This window comes from Phalaenopsis equestris, unplaced genomic scaffold, assembly GCF_001263595.1.
Source record: "Phalaenopsis equestris unplaced genomic scaffold, ASM126359v1 Scaffold001154, whole genome shotgun sequence".
Lineage (NCBI taxonomy): Eukaryota > Viridiplantae > Streptophyta > Magnoliopsida > Asparagales > Orchidaceae > Phalaenopsis > Phalaenopsis equestris.
In genome coordinates this window covers 94,636-114,326 of record NW_018165593.1, presented here as the reverse complement: position 1 = coordinate 114,326, position 19,691 = coordinate 94,636, and the positions used below count along the sequence as shown (strand labels likewise).

The 19,691-nt window shown below is 33.9% G+C and overlaps 1 protein-coding gene across 2 annotated transcripts in view; it reads left to right on the top strand.

Moving 5' to 3' along the window:
• Positions 1-309: 309 nt before the first annotated feature.
• LOC110033372 (pentatricopeptide repeat-containing protein At2g26790, mitochondrial-like) overlaps positions 310-19,691 on the top strand; it is a 28,921-nt gene continuing 9,539 nt past the window's right edge. For both annotated transcript variants that reach the window (XM_020737328.1, XM_020737329.1), the window contains exon 1: positions 310-3,494. In XM_020737328.1, the coding sequence (XP_020592987.1) occupies positions 601-3,117 (2,517 nt within the window). In that variant the 5' untranslated portion in view covers positions 310-600 and the 3' untranslated portion in view covers positions 3,118-3,494. The remainder of the gene's footprint in view (positions 3,495-19,691) is intronic.

Genomic DNA, 19,691 nt, shown 5'->3' with positions numbered 1-19,691 from the left:
AAATCTTTCTTTTCTAATATTTTACATTAGAATTTATTGTTATGATTGTTATAATTTATTAAGACTTTTTTTTTTTCAATTATTTAGTTTTCATATCAATTGCATAACAAATATTTTAAATATAAACATTTAAAATTATAAACTTAAAATTATTTATATTTAATTTTTTATCAAATTATTTTGCTTAATTCCTATGCATTTATATATGTAAACATTTAGTTGGTAGATATGTAAATACATAAAAATTGGGTGCATGCATATATTTAAATGGCCCAAATAATTTAGAAGAAACAATGTTTATGACGACACATTAAGGTAGCTGGGCTTTTGCTAGGGTTTTAGGGGCGTTGCAAGATTATGGTTGCTGGCTACGACTGTCGATCTGCTACATCCCATTTCTCCCCAATCAAACAGGTCCACTACTCTCTACTCCCCTTCATCTCCCTCTCCATGGCCACAACACTCTACTGATACTTTCCTAGCGATTGGCTTCTTTGTACCTCTAGCTTATTTGCCGGTTGTCTGGTTCAACTTCTTTTCGAATGTAAATGTCATCTTTTGTGTACCCTTTATGGGAAGCTAGCTAAAGCTCGATATTTTATGCTTCATCTAATGCTTTCCTGCCGAAAGTTCAATCCTTCATTTAATCATCGTTGCGGATTCCTCAAATCCGCGCCTTTCTCCCGCGATGTGAGGATGAAACCTTCTTTATCATCAACAGCTCCGTCTTGTCCAAAATCGTTTTCCGTTTCCTCTGCCTCTTCGGTTGTATTGATCGAGTCTAATGATTCCTCTCCAAGCGCTTCTCTTGCCTTCCACACTTCTCTTCTTGTCGCTCAGACCCTCGCAAATCTGAGACGAAATCCAGACGTCGCTCTTGCAATTTTCAGAGGCTTTGAGAACCATGGATTTCGGCACGGCCTTTTCACTTGCTCCGTTATTGTTCGCATACTTTCCAATTCAGGTCAGAGAAAGAAGCTTGTTTCTTTCTTCTCTGAAATCATTTTAACCAAGGGAAATTTTAGTTTTGAGCTTCCAGCTCTCTTTTACGTTCTTTCTAAGGTCCCATCTTGTTCTAACTCGTTGCTGCTAGTGTTCGATTCACTAATGAAAGCATATGCATCTTGCCAGAGAGGCCAGGATGCCATGCAGTGCTTCCTCGAGCTGACTAGAGCTGGGTTCATCCCATCTCTTAAAACTAGCAATTTTCTGTTGAATTTTCTCGCTGAGAGCAGTGATTTTGAGCTGGTGATTGCTACTTATCGCTGCATGATGAGTTATGCGATTCAACCAGATGTTCATACTTTTACAATTTTGATTAAGGCTTCATTCCGCTGGGGTGAGTTGGAGAAGGTGAGTAATTTCATGGAGGAAATGTCACAAGCTGGAGTTGCACCAGACCTGCTTGCTTATACCACATTTATTGCTGGGTTGTGTGCATGCGGGAAACCAGATTTAGCTATTGAGTTTCTTAAAATGGTAGCAAGTCAGGGAGTTAGTTGCCTAGCTTATAACAAGGTGATTAGAGAGTTCTGTAAACAGATGAAACTGGAAGAAGCTGAAAAAGTTTTTGAGGATATGACAAAACAAGATGTGTTACCAGATACATTTAGCTACAACTGTCTCATTAAGGTTCTCTGTGAAACCGGGAAGCTTTTAAGAGCTGCACGTCTTGTAGAGGAGATGGAATCAAAGGGTATTGTTCATGATCGTTTCACTGCCACTTTTCTTGTCCAGGGTAACTGCAAGCTTGGCTTATACCATGACGCCTTACAGTATTTCAATAAATTTAAGGACTCTGGGATTTTCCTTGACGGAGTTGCCTATAATATTGCAATAGATGCTTGGTGCAAGCTAGGGGAAATGGAATGTGCTATGGATTTATTTCAAGAAATGTTGGACCGGGGTTTATTTCCAGATAAAATCCATTTCACTACTCTGATTTGTGGGTATTGCTGCAATGGAGAATTGAATTCTGCTCAGAGGTTGCTCATGCAGATGCTGAATGCTAATGTGGAACCTGATCTTATGACTTACAATGTGCTTGCTAAAGGCTTATGTGAAAATGGCTCTGTTAATCAGGAAGCTGCTGACCTTTTGGATTTAATGTGGGAAAGAGGAGTACAGCCTGATGCTACTACGTATGGCATATTCATCATAGGTCTTTGCAGAGGAGGGAATTTAGAGGAGGCAGAAATTTTGTTCAAGGATTTAGAAGGAAGGGGTACTGCTCAAGATACACCTCTCTTCAGTGCAATGGTTTCTGGTTACCTCGAACAAGGTTACATAGAAAGGGCTTATGAGCTTTTTATCAGGTTGCTAGGGCAAGGGAATCTGGTGGATGAGATCACTTGTTCTAAACTTATAAGAGAGCTTTGTACAGAGAGGAATGTTGAAAGAGCTTCTACAGCACTAGAACATATGCTCAAGACAAAGATAACTCCAAACATTATATCATACACTAATCTTATTGAAGCTTATTGTCACATTGGAGGCATGGAGAATGCACGAATTTTGTTTGATAAATGGATTTCACATGGTCTCTCCCCTGATGTCATTTTGTATACCACTCTCATGAATGGTTATTGCAAGGTTCATCTACTGCAGGAAGCTTGCAATCTGTTTTCTGAGATGAAGGTAAAAGGAATTAAACCTGATGTTAAAGCTTTAACTGTTATTTTGAATGGATATCTAAAAGAATATTTAACTGAATGTTGCCTGAGCCAAAACCAAGAAATGGGAAACTTAGAAATCAAAGCCAAGTTTTCCTCTTTGGCATATGGTATATTCAAATATATGAAGGCAATGGAGATAAATGCAGATAAAGTTCTGTATACAGTTGTAATCGGTGGTCATTGCAAGATGCATGATCTTCAAGAAGCTTGTAAGTATTTTGATGAGATGAAGGAAAGGGGTCTTGCACCTGATGCCTTTACATACACGGCTCTAGTATGTGGATACTCTAAGCAGGGGAAGGTGGAGAATGCCGCGAACTTGTTGGAGGAAATGCTAGAAAAAGGAATTATACCTGATGAACCTATTGCGTTCTCAAGCTTTGTTCGGGCAAACATGAAGTGCAAGCATTTAGAGTTGAACCTGATAAAAACACTAATTTAGCCCCCTTGATTGTCATCATTCTATTGTTTCTCTCCCTTCAACTTCAATGATTATGGTGCTGTTTGAAAATTTCTAATGTCTGATTTATTTTGACACCAAACTGTTCTATTGTTCGTCTTCCCCTAGCAATAGGCCATGACAGTTGCTATAAAGTGGAAGTAACAGGACTTGTGAGATCTACCTTCCTGCTATACTGTTTCTCAAGGAGCCATGAGAGAACCTGCACATTTACTGTACATAGAAAGAACTTCAACAAGAAGGGGAGAAGGGGAGCTTCTAAAGTAGGATCACTTTAGAAGTATAAATTCCGTGCATACTGCCAAGCTAACCTGTTCTAGTTGGTGCCTTCTCAAGGTATTGAGTTCAATGTTAAGAAGGTATGTGAGTGCTCCGCATCGCTTTTTTTTTGAAATTGCAATTTAATGCGGATTGATTGCTTGACTTGTTGAAATGATTATGGTCCAGTTATTGGAAGATATCTTGTTACTATTTTCACTACATCATTTTTTTTTAACTTTATTAAAATTTTCTTTTAAGTATTTATTTTCTTAATTGTCTTGGTACTATTATTAATTTTTTTGAGAATGAATGGTAAAACTAGAAGACATATCCAAATGATAAATATTAAAGTGCTATGAGAGTGTAAGAAGGATTATTTTTATTTGAAATATGAATTTTGTTTCAATTAAATTACTTGTAATGTTATTTGGCTGAACGGTCATTTAATTTACACACATCTAAATAATAGGAGATATGAAAACTTTTTAGATGATGCAAAAAATTAAATATGAAATATTTAATAAAGATTTATCACTTTAAATGACACAACTCAAAATTATATGAAGGAAATGGTCGGGCTCTCAATAAGATGCTTCTGGTAGTGAAAGCTATTTTCTTTTCTCTGAAAGAGGAGCTCGTGCAACAATGGATATTATTGTGAATTTAGACAAATATGAGAATAATAACACTTAAGCAATCCCTTTTTCCGCTTCTATATACGATCACATTGAGTTTGCTTAAATATTCCTAATGGCTTTTATAAGAATCCTTCATTCTGTTAGGAACTATGGCTGAAGACATTATATTTTTCTAGCATGTGTGGGTCAAATATGGTTTTTAAATGATGAAGAAAATATTAGTTGAAACAACAATTAAAATATTGTTAGATGATTGGTCATATATCAGACAAAATGGCATTATCTACTTTCTTATTAACAACACTTATGAGATTGTATTTTAAAATATGTTAATACATCAGCCAATGTTAACTAGGCATAATTAGCATTTAAAATGTTTGATGCGATTGAAGAAGTAAAATTTAATATAGTTATTCCGGGGTTAAAAATAATACAACTGCCTATATGGTCATAAAGAGGATGATATTTGAGAAAGTTTAAGTTTATGAATTTTTATTATATTATTTTAAATCATATTGAATTCAATGTTTGTTGATATAGGGAGTAAGAAGAAAAATATAACGATTGAAGAAGGTTTTGATAATGTTGATATTAAATTTGAGGATGATAGATTTATTGTATACTACAATTCATTTGATGCAAGAGACCATTTTGGACCTCGAGAGCTTAAATTTTAAGTGAGTCTTTATCTTGAATATTGTTTCAAACTTCACTTGAGATTAATATTTATGATTCAGATTTTCTTAGTTATTATGTGATTTTATTTTGTTATGTTAATAAATAAAGTAAACATGCTAAAGGTTTATAACATATTTATGTATTATTCTTAATTTTATAATTTTTGTAACATTTTCATTTGAGGGTTGCCTCGCCTATTTAAAGCAAAATATTTCTGTTCCAATTTAATCTTCTTAAACCTTAAAATGAATTGACATGTTGTGAGCTAAGCAATGGCCATGATAATGGAGATTGCGAACTTTGATTGCTCGAAGTTCTTTGGATTTTGTGAAATTAAAATGTTAGTGTTCATGGTCAACAAGGATCAGTAAACACACTAATGGGATGTTCATGTTTGCTTGTGATGATGAGTTAGAAGATAAGATTGATATATATATATCCTAAAGCCCTCTCGATTATTTATTTGTATTTGAAGGATTAGGTTTTTTATGGTCATAAAGGAAATAGTAATTGAAGGTTTGTTGCTCAGTTGGATTATTCATACATGTTGAAAGTCTCTCCAACGAATTATACTTGAAGCTTGGAGTTTATTTGCTTAACATGCAAAAAGGAATATTTTAATCAAATCAATGTTTGCATAAATTTTGCATAACAAGAATTTACCTCGCATATCTACGAAGTGTACTTTCTAAAAGATGGAATTTTACTGTGTAGTAATGCTTACACATCACATGAATAAATATGACTTTTTTTTGAAGAGTTTTTATACAAGTGCTACAATTAAGGGTTTGTTTTGGGCAGCTCCAGCTTCTTAGTTTTTCAGCCACAGCTGCACTGCCCCAGGAAGCTGCTGCGGGGAAGCTGACTGGGCAGCTCCAGCTTTTTAGTTTTTCAGCTACAGCTGCGCTGCCCCAGGAAGCTGCTGCGGGGAAGCTGACTGTCTGTTTATTTCAACTGTGTGGAAACAGCTATTTCAACTGTGTGAAAACAGCTGTGGGGCAGCTGTTTCTAGAAAAATGACTAATTTGCCCTTGTTTATTGAAACTGTTTAAAACAAAACTGTGACAGTGACATATTTGTTACTTCAGAAGTAGAAATTCATTTCAAAACAGAATAAAAATTCAGATACACCACTTACTTAATAGTGAGTACAAAAAATGTTAAGAAAAAGAAAAAAAACTAATAAAATTACAAGAAAAATAATGATATTATTTTTAGCATGAAGGGGATGTATGTCTCGTCCGAAATTGTCCAATAATACTATCAATTCTTGATCACTTTCGGCAGTGAAATCAATTTGACCGTCAGCCCATTGGAAGAAGTCACACTGTTTTGCAAGTCTTAGGTGACATCTGTAAAAAATGTCGACCGTAGCTGTGGGGCTGGTGTGACTTCAGAAAGCAACTCTCTAGTCCGTAGAGGCATATCAATCTTCGCGACGTCCCTGAAACACTGGAGTTCATCTTTCCTGAAAATAGTAAAATAAAATTCATTAGTCAATTATTTTAGGCTGGAAAGTAGCTTAAAAAGGATGAAAACAAGAAGAAAAAACATATCAAAATTGGCCAACACCAACTACAGTGACAGTTTTAAAGCATCATCGAGTGAAATCAGACAATTACGCTGTGATCTGCTCTACTACAATGAAATTGCTTGCACTATTTCCAGTTTATATAAGGAAACTCTACATACTGGTCCTTAGATCAAATGGAAATATAGTTATTCTAAATTCTTTTGAGGGACGCCTCACAGAGTTTCCCAAAAATCATTCCTATGTCCTTGTGCTGTAATTAGCCACATCGACAATATTGGCATGCCCAAACCATGAAACATCATGCATGTGACGTAGCTATGATGACCATGCACATCTATCAACTATATTTAATAGAACATATAAAAAAGCCTCGGTTGCCCGAACTAACTCAACTCATCTAAGCTCCTCCCTGAAATATATCTAGGGAAAACATACCACACAAATCTTATGTATCATTAAAAAAAAGTGTAAACAAACTTTCTATGCATAACATCACAGATAAAATAGCCAAAAGTCAAAGGAATACAAGATATTGTTTTTAGCCCATAATTGTGACAAATTTCATTACAATTCAACGAAAGATTAAGCTTAAATAACTAAAAAATAAAATTGAAATTGTCAAGTTGTGGAAAATTCAATAACAACAAACTGTTATATGTGGAGAAGAACGAGACATGGATATAAAAGCATCCATCTCATCTACTTGGGACAAACCTTTAGGCCTAATTTAGGATGTAGAACAAACGAGGAAAGAATTGGCAGAAGCATCAATTCACCAAAATCAAAACACGAAATCTAAGTACTCCAACAAAAGGATTCACAGGGATTCGAAAACAAACGAGAGACAACTAGAATTCGATATAAACCACGAAGAACTAAAACAAAAAAATACGAAGAAAGAATTGGGAGGGGAGATATCGATCAGGAGTCCACTCACACTCGAGCGATGGTGGAAGAGTAAGCAGCGAGAGGAGGAGTGGCGGGAGGCTTCGTGATAAGCTCGGGAGCAGCGCAGGCGTAGCTGCTTTGCTCGACGCTACGACAGAAGAATTTCACGCGGTTTTGGGATCGCTAGAGGCTAGGGCAGAATAAAGTTATCATGGGACACTGGGAGCGGGGCAATGAAGGTATTATCAGTCGATAACGCGAGGCCGCAGGGTCGACCCCGTAGCCCGCATTCCGCCTACTTTAGTCGCGAGTGGCTGCAAACATTGTTGGAAAGCAAAAAAATGAAAGGCTTCACGGTTAGGGGCAGCGCTGCTCGAAATAAGCGGCCCCAAACGGACACTAAGTCACTAAGAAAAGAGGGTTCTTGACCTGGTGGTTGGGTAGGAATCTGGACCGGCTTGGTTTAGTTCAGGTTGAGGGAGGGCTGGTTGGCCCTCTCTAGGACTAGGGTTGCAACCCAATTGGAGTGTCGCCTACTCCTAACAGTACTAGGTCTATTTAAGTGTTTCTTTGATATTTAGGGTTTAGTTTTTGATTGATTTGAGTTTATAAAGCTGCGAACTCCTCCTAGTGTTCGAAGTGGTACTCTGGCTGTATCTTGGTCTTCAGGTACTATTTGTCATTCTTATTGTTTGCCCTCATCCCCTTCATTGTTTGCCTGTTGTCGCAACCCATAAAATGGGAATTTTGCTATTTTTGTGTCCAATATGTTGCTGCCACCTAGGGACAACAACTCTCTTGCTGTCTTTTATTCTTCCTTGTCGTCGTCACCCGGAACAACCTTTCTACGACTATACTTGCTTGTCCTCTACCTGAAACCACCCCGAACCAGCAAATTGAGTGTTGTTCTGACCCACATCCTTGCTGCCGCCCCAGATAACTCTATCGTATCTGTTCCTGCCTTTTGCTTGTTGTTTGAGCTTCTGGAAACAATTGTATTGTTGTTTCTAGCTTGCTAGCTGCCTATTTGCCACCACCGAGGTCCAAATCTTAAACGACACCATCTATACCCTATTCTCTAGTATTTTCCGTTATTTGCTTTCAATTTGTTTTATTTTTAGTTTCTTGCTTCTAAAAACTTACTAATGGTTGTGTTGTGTTTATTCTCACCTTATTTACATACTGATTCTGGTATTATTTGGTATTAGAGCTGGCTTAACTCTTGTCTCATCCTAGGGCGACCTAAATTCCAAATCTTTACCCGACTCTAACCCCCTTGTTGATTTTTAAAATCAACAACCCTCTTTTTTTTCTATATCCTAAATTAGTCCTGTACCTTTCATCCCCAAACATAAACTCTAGCCATGCCATCGAAGTGATAAGTACTGGAAGCCTATCAGGAACTTACCTTGGATGAGTTGCAACGGGAAATTCATTGCGTCAGCAAAAACTTGTTGAAATTGAGGAAGGGACCTAGGAGAGATTACCGTCGATCATGGTAGTGTGATTCGAAGACGAGAGGGAGAAAAATCTAAATCTCTTCCATAAAGATGATCCCAGTGAATAGGAGGATTATTCACGCTGCTTTATGATTCAATATAAGAGGAGGTTGAGGGATTGAGTGACTCTTGGAGGACATGGAGACATGGGGGTGAATGTAGGCTTATCGAATTTCGAGAGGTGGATGAAGCTAGATGACTTTATGAAGTGGTTGTAGACTATTGAGAGGATTTTTTAGTATAAGGAGGTACCAGATGATATGTTGGTAATGCTTGCTACCATAAAGCTGAAGAAGAGTCTATTTATTGTGAGAAAATCTGAAGGATGAGATAGAGAGAAGGTATGAAGATCACTACTTAGTAGAAGATGAAGAAGGAGATGCAGAGAAAGCATCTACCCCCAACTTTCGACAGGACATGTTCGTGATGCTGCATCGCTTACATCAGGGAGAGTTGTCAGTAGAGGAGTTCACAATGGAGTTTGAGTAGCTTATGCTGAAATGTCATCTGAGGGGGCCAGAGGAGAACACTATATCCGGTATTTGGATGGCTGACCTGACCCACAATTACATAATTATTTAAGTTCAAAAAAATGGCCAAAATGTTGACCCAATTTATATTCAGCGGCTAGTGCGCAAAATAAATATGTGATTGAATTGATTAATGCTTTACATACTAGGGGTACTATGCAAGTATACGCATCGTTTCAAATAACATATAATTTTTTTAAAAATTTCAGTATCGAATCCACAGGAAATAAAAAATTTCATACGCTAACTTAGAAATATTACACTTAAACTGTAAACTAAATTCGCATAAGAATACTATCGAACTGTTTGTAAAAGGGCGTAACTAAAGTAGCTACTTCTAATTTAAACTAAAAGTAATTACAAAGTCTTTAAATTAAAAATGTGTAAAGAAGTACGATCATAATAACAAGTCTTTCCCCTTGCAAAGATATTGTAAATCTGCGCAGGAATTAAATGATTAAAAATGAAAATGAGATATTATGATAAATAGGAGCATACCTATTCTTTATCCCTTCCAAGTATAAAGAACGTTGACTAATCTAAAATTAGTTTCGGCTTGTGTGGTTATGCTGAGTAGATTTTATTCTTTCACTTCTAGATTACCCATTGTGCCATTTCTATAGGACTAACTAGAGACCTTTAGTTCCAACTCTATGCTAAATTAGTAAAAGATTTAGTTCGTCACCCTAGAAACACCAATTCTTCGTTCATCAGAACTTATCTCCCTATTTATTTGCACTCCCCCTGACTTTGACATCCCCTTCCTCCAATGTTTAGTGTGACACTCACTTGTTGGTGAAATCATAGCCCTCCCATGTCATTATGTTTCACAACGGGTTTAACATTACAAATTATCAATTTGCAAAATAAATGAAGAATTGGTGAAAATACCACACAAATTGTTTGAATAAAAGAAATCTTTAAAACATTTTAATCCCACACATTATTACTTTTATTTCAAAGAGAAAAAAAAAATAACTACTCAGAAATCATGGAATAATAAAACAAAACATCATTTATATAAAAACCAAGTTTACAAGACAAATCTTAAACAAAAGTATAAATACTTATCTCAAACTTCTCCCCAAGCAATTCTCTGAAGTTTTCTGATAAAATTTGACTCCACAAGACTCACACAAGACTCTACAATCACCAAACTCTCACTATAGTGGCCGCCCACCCCTACAGTGGCCTAAATCACAAAAAAAAGTTTCTCTTTTTTCCTCCCCTAGACGTGTAGAAATGTCTTCTATATATTGAGCTCTGAAAATAACAAGGGTCACTTAAGACAACTTTTCAAAATTCGTCCAAATTCATTGAACTTTGACGACTCCGTTTCTGTCGCCTAGGTGTTGGCCTTCTAGAATGTCTTGGTGTCTAGGCGCCAGGTCACCTTCTGTGTTTTTGGCTTCAATTGACCTAATTTTGTTCATTTTTCTCTTAAACTTCATTTCTTGCTCCTGAAATAAAAAATACACAAATTATCTTTTATTAAAACGCAATATCATTAAAAATAAGTATGAAATGCATAGATAAAACATGGAAAAGATAACTACTTAGAAATCATGGAATAACAAAACAAAACATTATTTATATAAAAACATGAAAAAGAGAAAAAAAAGATAACTACTCAGAAATTATGGAATGACAAATTAAAACATCAATTATATAAAAACCAACTTTACAAGACAAATCTTAAACAAAAATATAAATACTTATCTCAAACTTCTCCCCAAGCAATCCTTTGAAGTTTTCTGATAAAACTTGACTCCACAAGACTCACACAAGACTACAATCACCAAACTCTCACTATGGTGGTCGCCCACCCTTATAATGACATAAACTACTAAAAAAATAATCTCTCTTTTTTCCTCCCCCTAAATGTGTAGATTTGTTTTATTTATATATAGTTCTGAAAATAACCAAGAGTCACTTAAGACACATTTTTAAAATTCGTCCAAATTCATTAAATTTTGACGAGATCGTTTCTGGCGCCTGCCTAGGCGTTGACCTTCTAGAATGTCTCGGCACCTTGGCGCTAGGTCATCTTTTGTGTCTTTGACTTCAATTGACTCATTTTGGTCATTTTCTTCTTAAACTCTATTTCTTGCACCTGAAATAAAAAATACACATTATAGTAATCCTCACATATAAAAATACATCTTTTCAAGTGAGGAAAATAAAAGGTTTTAACTTTAGAGGAGGATAGTGAAATTCAAAATTTATTAAGGACTTCTCCAGATATAGTAATTCTCACATATAAAAAAATACATATAAAAAAATAATGAGAGAAAAAAAAATAATGAATCAAAAGATCCTGAAAAAGAAAAAGAAAATGCAAAAAAAAAAAGAAAGTGAGTAGAAGCTTGAGGAGATGTCCTAATTAAAAATTGGTTTCACTTTGTCTTTCTAGAGTAAAAAACTTAGAACAATCCTAAGTTTGTTTTTTATAACTATTTTAGTAAAAAAATTCTTTTTAAGAGAGTTTTTAAGTTTAAAAAGTAAAGTTCATAGGATCCGAAGTTTGAAAATCTACATTTATTTTTAAATTAGGTAGGAAAATAAATTCCCAAGTTTAATGATAAATATTTTAGACCCTGGGCTAGTCTGATTCACTAAAAGTTCTTCTAATTTGAACTCTTCTAAGTTCTTCGAATTTGAACTATCACATTTTTAGAAAAAAATTTTAGCAATTCTAAAGGATGACCCATTAACTCTAATCTGCATAAATTATTTTAATAATGTAGTATTACTTGAGGACAAGTAATGTTTAAATTTGGGAGATTTTTATGTGCCTAAAAATGTACTATTTTTCATGCTATATTTAATGATGATATTACACTTTAAAGGCATGTTTTCTTATGTTTTTGGTTGTAGATATATTAAACTAAAGAATTTATAGTGATTGGAGCAAAATGAACAAAAATGGACCAAAACAGAGCAAACCGGAGCAAATCGGGTCGAACCAGGGCACACAGGAGCCATGGGGACAAAAATCAGACACTTAAGTGCTTATGCCCGACACTTAAGCCTCCAAAATGGCTCTTAGGCGCCACCCAGACAGAGAAGAGGGCGCTTAAGCGCCCAAAAATAGTGTTTAAGCGCCAAAAATGGTTTTCAACATTTCTTCTAGAATATATATCGGATTTAGACGATTTTTGAAGCAATGCTTTGTGTGTCTCTTGGGGAATTCGTTGGAAATGAAAAAAGAGACTTTAGAATTTGGGGCGGTTATAAGGAGTTTTGAAGAGGCACAAGCGACACTATTTGAAACATTCATTGAATATGGACATTTTTTGAAGAGATAATTAAGCATCTCTTGGGAAATTATAAATAAGGCTTGGAAATGTTCTTAAAATGACTCTTTAACTCTTGAATTAATTAGAAGAGGAGAAGAATGCTTGGAGAAGGAGAAGAATGCTTGAAGAAGAAGAAGAAGAAGGCCTGAGCGAGAGCCCCAAGGGGGTGACAAGGTGAGAGAGAAAGAGAGTGTGAGAATTTCTTCTTTTCTTTTCACTTTGTTCTTGGAGAGATTTGTAAGGAGATTGCTTTTGCTGTACAAGAAGAGTTTGATTTCCATCTAAGATAAATATTTTCATTGTGTTTTGATTTAAATCTAGTACTTTGTTTGTATGGTTTCAAAGTCGTTCAATGAATAGTTCTTGTTGTTTCTCCATGTATAGTAAGTAGTTTTCTTTACTCTTCCCTCTTATAATTAATTAATATGCATGTGTAGGATATAGAATTGAGCAGAGTAAGAATATATTGTGATGATTTTACTTTGTTTTTCATTTACATGTAAACTTGATCAACTTGCATGTTAAAATTTTTTGTGAGAACATGTTAGATCCGTGATGGTGCATGTAAGATAGAACATGTAAGATCCGTGATGGTGTTGTCTCAATCAACTGTGGTAGAATCATATGAGATTGTATGAATAAGACTGTAGTCCATATGATTGAGTGCAAATAAATATGAAAATAATCTTTGATGGGTGTAGAATTAGAGAATTTAGAGTGACAGACTAAAACCTCATATTTGGTCTATTGTTTTAGGTTTTAATGCGACATGTTAGCCTCCGGGTGGAGGGATAAGAGGAAAATAGTGAGAGCTAGTATCTTCCCTACCTAGCCCGTCTTCAGAACTATTCAAAATTTAAATTAACCAATGTTATTTATAACATCTCTAGTAACGGTAAAGAATATAATCGCTCATATTTGTCACACTCTCTCACCACTTGTTTTACTTTTACACGTCACTAATCTCATTATATGAGGAAGGGTACTTTTAATGTATTAAACCCCACTTTCTGATTTTCACCTAGTATTTTAGTTTAAAAGTAGTAGTATTGTAGTGATAATTATAGGATATAGTCAAAACCAAATCTTTATCGATCTTATAAGCTAGGGTGTGTTATTCTAGACTAGATTTTTTATTGAAAGCCGTCGTGATTAATCTTAATCTCCGTTGGATCGATATTCAGAACTTAATCAGAAAGTCCTATATTACTTGATAACGATGCGTATACTTGCGTAGAATTCCTACAATATAATTGAAATTTTGCTTTGCTTGGTATCAAGTTTGGGATAAAGTTTTTTGTGCCATTGCCGGGGATTAAAATCTTTAAGTAGTGTTGTCAACTTCATAAATCCTTACATATACAAATATCGGGATCAAGTTTTTGACACCATTGCCTTAGATCGCAACGGCTGATCTTGACTTTTAGGAGAATTTTAGTTGAAGTAATTAGACTTAGACATGGAAAATTGTAGTGTCGTAAAAACTATTTTTGTGTGAAAAATATTTTTTTGTATGAAAAAGTGTTGTGAAAAAAAAAACTGTTTGTGTGAAAAAACAAGTTATTTGTGAAAATGTTTTATTGTGTTGAATATATTTTTTATTTTATTTGTTTAATTGTTAATGTATTATTTGTTCTGTTGCGTATGCAAAATAAAAGATCTGTAGGAATTGTATCTTATGATCTCGAGTTACAAAAAAATGAAAAAATAATAAAAAAACAGAAATAACTCGAAAAACTAGAAATGGAAATGAAAAAACTTTAAAATAATAACTTGGAAAATCATCATTAATCATTGAGGGAGCATGTAAATCTTATAACAAATAAAATTCACTCAAGTATACAAACCCCTGTAGTAGAAGTTGACTCGTTTGAAATTAATCCAGCGATTATCCAACTGTTGCAAAACAACCAGTTTGGGGGAAATCCTTTGAAGGATCCCTATTTATACTTATCAAGTTCCCTAGAATTTTGTGCTACATTTCGTTATAACGGCATGTCAGACGATGTTGTTAGACTAAAGTTTTTTCCTTTCTCACTAAGGGATAAGGCTAAATTGTGGTTATACTCATTAGCATCTGACTTTATTGAAAATTGGAAGCTTAGCTAAGTATTTTTCACATTCAAGGACTACTAAACTTAGAAATGATATTTTCTCATTTTATCAATATAAAGGGGAATCAGTATACGAAGCCTGAGAAAGATTTAAGGAACTCCTAATAAAGTGTCCACATCATGCTCTGCCCATTTGGTTAATCATTCAAACTTTTTATAATGAGTTAATAGGATCCCTTAGGTCTACAGTTGACGCTGCCGTTGGTGGATCATTAATGTCAAAATCATTTGACGAAGCATATGCATTAATCGAAGAAATGACTACAAATGAATTTCAATATCCCTCTGCAAGGGTAAATCTTAAAAAGGTAGTCAACGTTCATGATACAGATGCGATTGCAATTCTTGCATCTCAAGTTACTGTAATATCAAGGAAGTTGGACCAATTTGGAATAAATTAGCCTTAATTTACTTTAGTGAGGAAAGTTTATTATGGCATATGATTGATTCTAACTTATCATATGAGACTTTAAATGTTATAAACAACTCGTATTCTAACTTTTACAACCTAGGTTGGAAGAACCATTCTAATTTTAATTGGTATCATACTACAGGGGTGGAAACCAACAATGGCAAAATAATCATGCAAATCTTAATGGAAGTTAAAATAATTAGGGGAAAACAAACTATAGACCTTCATATACACCAAACCCTAACAATGATAAGCAATTTGAGGATAAGAATATGTCTATAAAATAAGTGGTATTGCAAATGGGAAACCAGTTGCAAAGTCAAAATGCTGAGTTTAGAAACATAGAGAATCAACTTGGATAAATTGCTAAACCCCAAGGAATACTTCCTAGCAACACTGAGATCAACCCTAAAGAGAAAAATGATGAACAAATAGACAATGTCCAATTAAAAAGTGGAAGAGAGATAAAGGATGTGGTTAGAAAAAAGAAAGAAGTTGTGAGAGAAACAAAGGAAACTAAAAGATCTGAAGAACATGTTTCTAAAGATCTGGAAAAATTAATATCTCCAACTAAAATTAATTTAGAAAGAACACCACCTCCATTTCCTCAAAGACTTAGACAGTATGAGTTGGATAAATAATTTTCGAAGTTCATGGAATTACTTAAGAAGTTAATGATAAATGTTCCTTCTGCTAAAGCTTTGGAACAGATACCAAGTTATGCAAAATTTATGAATGATATGAAATATTAAATAAAAAAAAAAGAAATTTAGAGATTCTAAGACAATTGCACTAAGTGAGGAGTGCAACGCTATACTTTAGAAAAAGCTTCCTTAGAAACTTAAAGATCCTTGTAGCTTAACAATTCATTGTGTAATTGGAGAAAGATTATGTGGAAAAGCTTTATGCGATTTATGATCGAGTATTAATGTGATGACTCTATCTATATTTAGAAGATTAGGTTTAGCTGATATTTTTCCCACTACTGTAATCATTCAGTTAACTGATCGATCTATCATTTATCCAAAAGGAGTTATAGAAGATGTGCTTGTTAAAGTGGATAAATTTATCTTTCCTATGGACTTTATTATATTAGATATGAAGAAAGAAAAAGAAAATCCAATTATTTTTTTTGTTACTAGACAAGCTATGATAGATGTGCAAAAATGAGAGTTGATTATGAATATTGATGACCATGAAGTCATTTTTGATGTGTTAAAGACTATGAAATATCCAGCTGAGAGAAAAAATGATGATTGTTTTTGGATGGATGAAATAATTTCTTTAAGTAAAGATCTTTTCCAAGAAAGTTTTGAGAGTAAGTTAACAGATGAGATCGAAATGGACTTTCATGATAAGTTGAAAACGTTGTTTAAAAAAGACTGTATGTATGTTCAGGAGAGGTGTGAAATGATAAACGTTACCAAAAATAATAAACTTTTAATTTCATCTGTTGAAAAATCTCATCTGTTGAAAACATCTGTTGAAAAATCTCATGAACTTAAGATGAATGTACCCCATAAAATTTTAAAGCCTATCTATTTAGGGAATTCATCTAAACCACCAGTCATTATATTTTCAGATTCGACTCAATCACGAGAAGAACTTGATGAAATCAGTAAAAGATCTCCTAAGGAAAAGTTATTCAAAATCACTGAATGACATATTCCGTGGTATATAGACAAAATGAATGAGATTCTGAAGCTAGGGCAACCAGAAGCTAGGGCAACCAGAGTAAACCAGAGTAAATATTGGATACATCAGGTCGTCGATGTTAGACCAAACGCTTCGTGGGAGTTAAGCCATGGTTTTATTTGTTATCTGTTTAGTGTGATTGTTGTTATGTTGGATGTGATAATAGTGAGATATTGGACTTTGATCCGTGTTTGATGTGTAATAGTGGATTAATATAATGTTGTGAGGTAATTCATTCGATCATGACTAGATTTGTATATGATTTCTGGTAGTAACAGTTACGACTTAGTTCTCAACCGGAGCTGAGCATTACCTTGAATCATGTAGAGTTTGGACTTGGACCACTTCATGTAAACTTCATTACTTCCTTTATCTGACTTTGTCTTCACTGAGTAAGGTGAACTTACATAGTGAACAACATCTCGATGAACTACACTATTTTTATTTGCCAGAGTGTGTATACCTTAGACTTAAAGTAACCCTGAAATTGGCAAACATGAGGAAATTCTGGTCCATGAGTGATAACCATATAAAGTTTTATAATACACCCACATTATTAGTGTAGCTTCTTCCGTTAGAAAAATGAAAGTAAGGAGGGGAAATGTGAGTAGAAGAGAGATCGAATTAACTTCAGTTGTTTCTTTATGAATCTATGAGTTTATGTATTGGAGTTTGTGTGTCTATGTTTGTGAGTTAAGTTGAATGAGTCATTGAAGATGACAAAACTTATGTTAATATTTTAAACTTGTTAGCATCCAACAATTCCTTTATAAAGTTCAAAATGTGTTTCTGTTTAATCTTCAGTTTGTACATGTTCTGCTATTTAAAATTCTTTTATAGTGTTATGTCAAGCATTTTTAGGCTAGATTTACTTTCTACTGCAATATTCTCTACTGCAATATTCTATATTCTACCATGTGTTATTTGTTGATATTTTTATAGTATGTGTAGTAAATTGTAAAACTGATTTTTCCCTGCCGCATATTTTTGTACTTCATTGCTACATATGTTTGAGCTTAAGTTTGGGGAGGGGAAAAGAAAAATGTTTCAAATTTATAACTTGTTTTTAAAGGTACTGCAAATAAATTTGTATTTTATTTCTAATGATTCTTATTATGCGGAGTCACCTTAAGAATGTTAGAATTTTAAGTATAGAAATGGAGTAAAAAAACTTAGTTGATATTTTTAGTGAAAAGGGTGAACCTAGAGTTAAGAATATTTCATGGAGAATTTGAGAAACTGAATAATTATCTTTAGTAGGAAAAATTGTATTTTTGAAAAATTAAGGATTCTTAGAATTTTTATTTTCAAATATTTAAGACTCCTTTAGAAAGTATTTTAAAAAAATACATTTTATCAAGTGAAGGAAAGTAATATGTTTTAACTATAGAGGAGGATAGTAGAATTCAAAATTATTTAAGGACTTCTCCAGATATAGTAATCCTAACATATAAAAAACAATGAGAGAAAAAAAAATAATGGATCAAAAAGATCCTGAAAAAGAAAAAGAAAATGCAAAAAAAAAGTGAGGAGAAGATTGAGGAGAAGTCGTAATCAAAAATTGGTTTCACTTAGATTGAGGAGAAGTTGTAATCAAAAATTGGTTTCACTTAGTTTTTTTCTAGAGTAAAGAACTTAGAACAATCCTAAGTTTGTTTTTTATACTTATATTAGTAAAAAAATTATTTTTAAGAGAGTTCTTAAGTCTAGAAAGTAAAGTTCATAGGATCCGAAGTTTGAAAATTCTGCATCTATTTCTGAATCAGATATGAAAACAAATTCCCAAGTTTGATGATAAATATTTTAATAAATGATAAATATTTTAGAACTTAGGCTAGTCTGATTCACTAGAAGTTCTTCTAATTTGAACAAGCACATTTTTACAACAAAATTTTAGAAATCCTAAAGGATGACTCATTAACTCTAATCTACATAAATAATTTTAAAAATATAGTATTACTCGAGGACAAGTAATGTCGAGGACAAGTAATGTTTAAGTAATGTTTAAATTTGTGGGATTTTGATGTGTACTATTTTTTATGCTATATTTAATGATGATATTGCACTTTAAAGGTATGTTTTCTTGTATTTTTTATTGTACATCAAATTGAAGAATTTGGAGTGATTGGAACAAGAAGAATAAAATGGACCAAAACGTAGCAAACCAGAGCAAATTGGGTCGATTCAGGGCACACCGGAGCCATGGGGACCGAAACCGGACTCTTAAGTGCTTGTGCCTGACGCGTAAGCCCCCAAAATGACAATTAGGCACTACCCAAACAGAGAAGAGGGCGCTTAAGCGCCAAAAAACGATGCTTAAGCACCAAAAACAGTTTTCAACATTTCTTCTAGAATATACATCGGATTTGGAGGATTTAGATGATTTTGAAGCGTTGCATCGTGTGTTTTTTGGAGAATTTGTTGGAAATGAAAAAAAAGGACTTTCTAGAAGGATTTGAGGCGATTATAAGGAGTTTTGAAGAGGCACTTGAGACACCATTTGGAAGATTCGTTGAATATGAACATTTTTGAAGAGAGGAATAAGCAACTCTTGTGAAATTATAAATTAGGCTTAGAAATGTTCTTAAAATGACTTTTGGACTCATAAATTAATTAGAAGAGGAGGAGAAGACATGGAGAACAAGAAGAAGAAGACTTGGGCAAGAGCCCCAAGGGGGGCGACAAGGTGAGAGAGAAAGAAAGTGTGAGAATTTCTTTTTTTTCTTTTCACTTTATTCTTGGAGAGGGTTGTAAGAAGATTGCTTTTGCTATACAGAGAAAGTTTGATTTCTATCTAAGATAAGTATTTTCATTATATTTTGATTTGAATCTAGTACTTTGTTTGTATGGTTTCAAAGTCCTGTTCAATGAAAAGTTCTTGTTGTTTCTCCACGTGTAGTGAGTAGTTTATTTTACTCTTCCCTCTTATAATGAATTAGTATTCATGTGTAAAATATAGAATTGAGCAGAGTGATAATATATTGTGATGATTTTACTTTGTTCTTCAT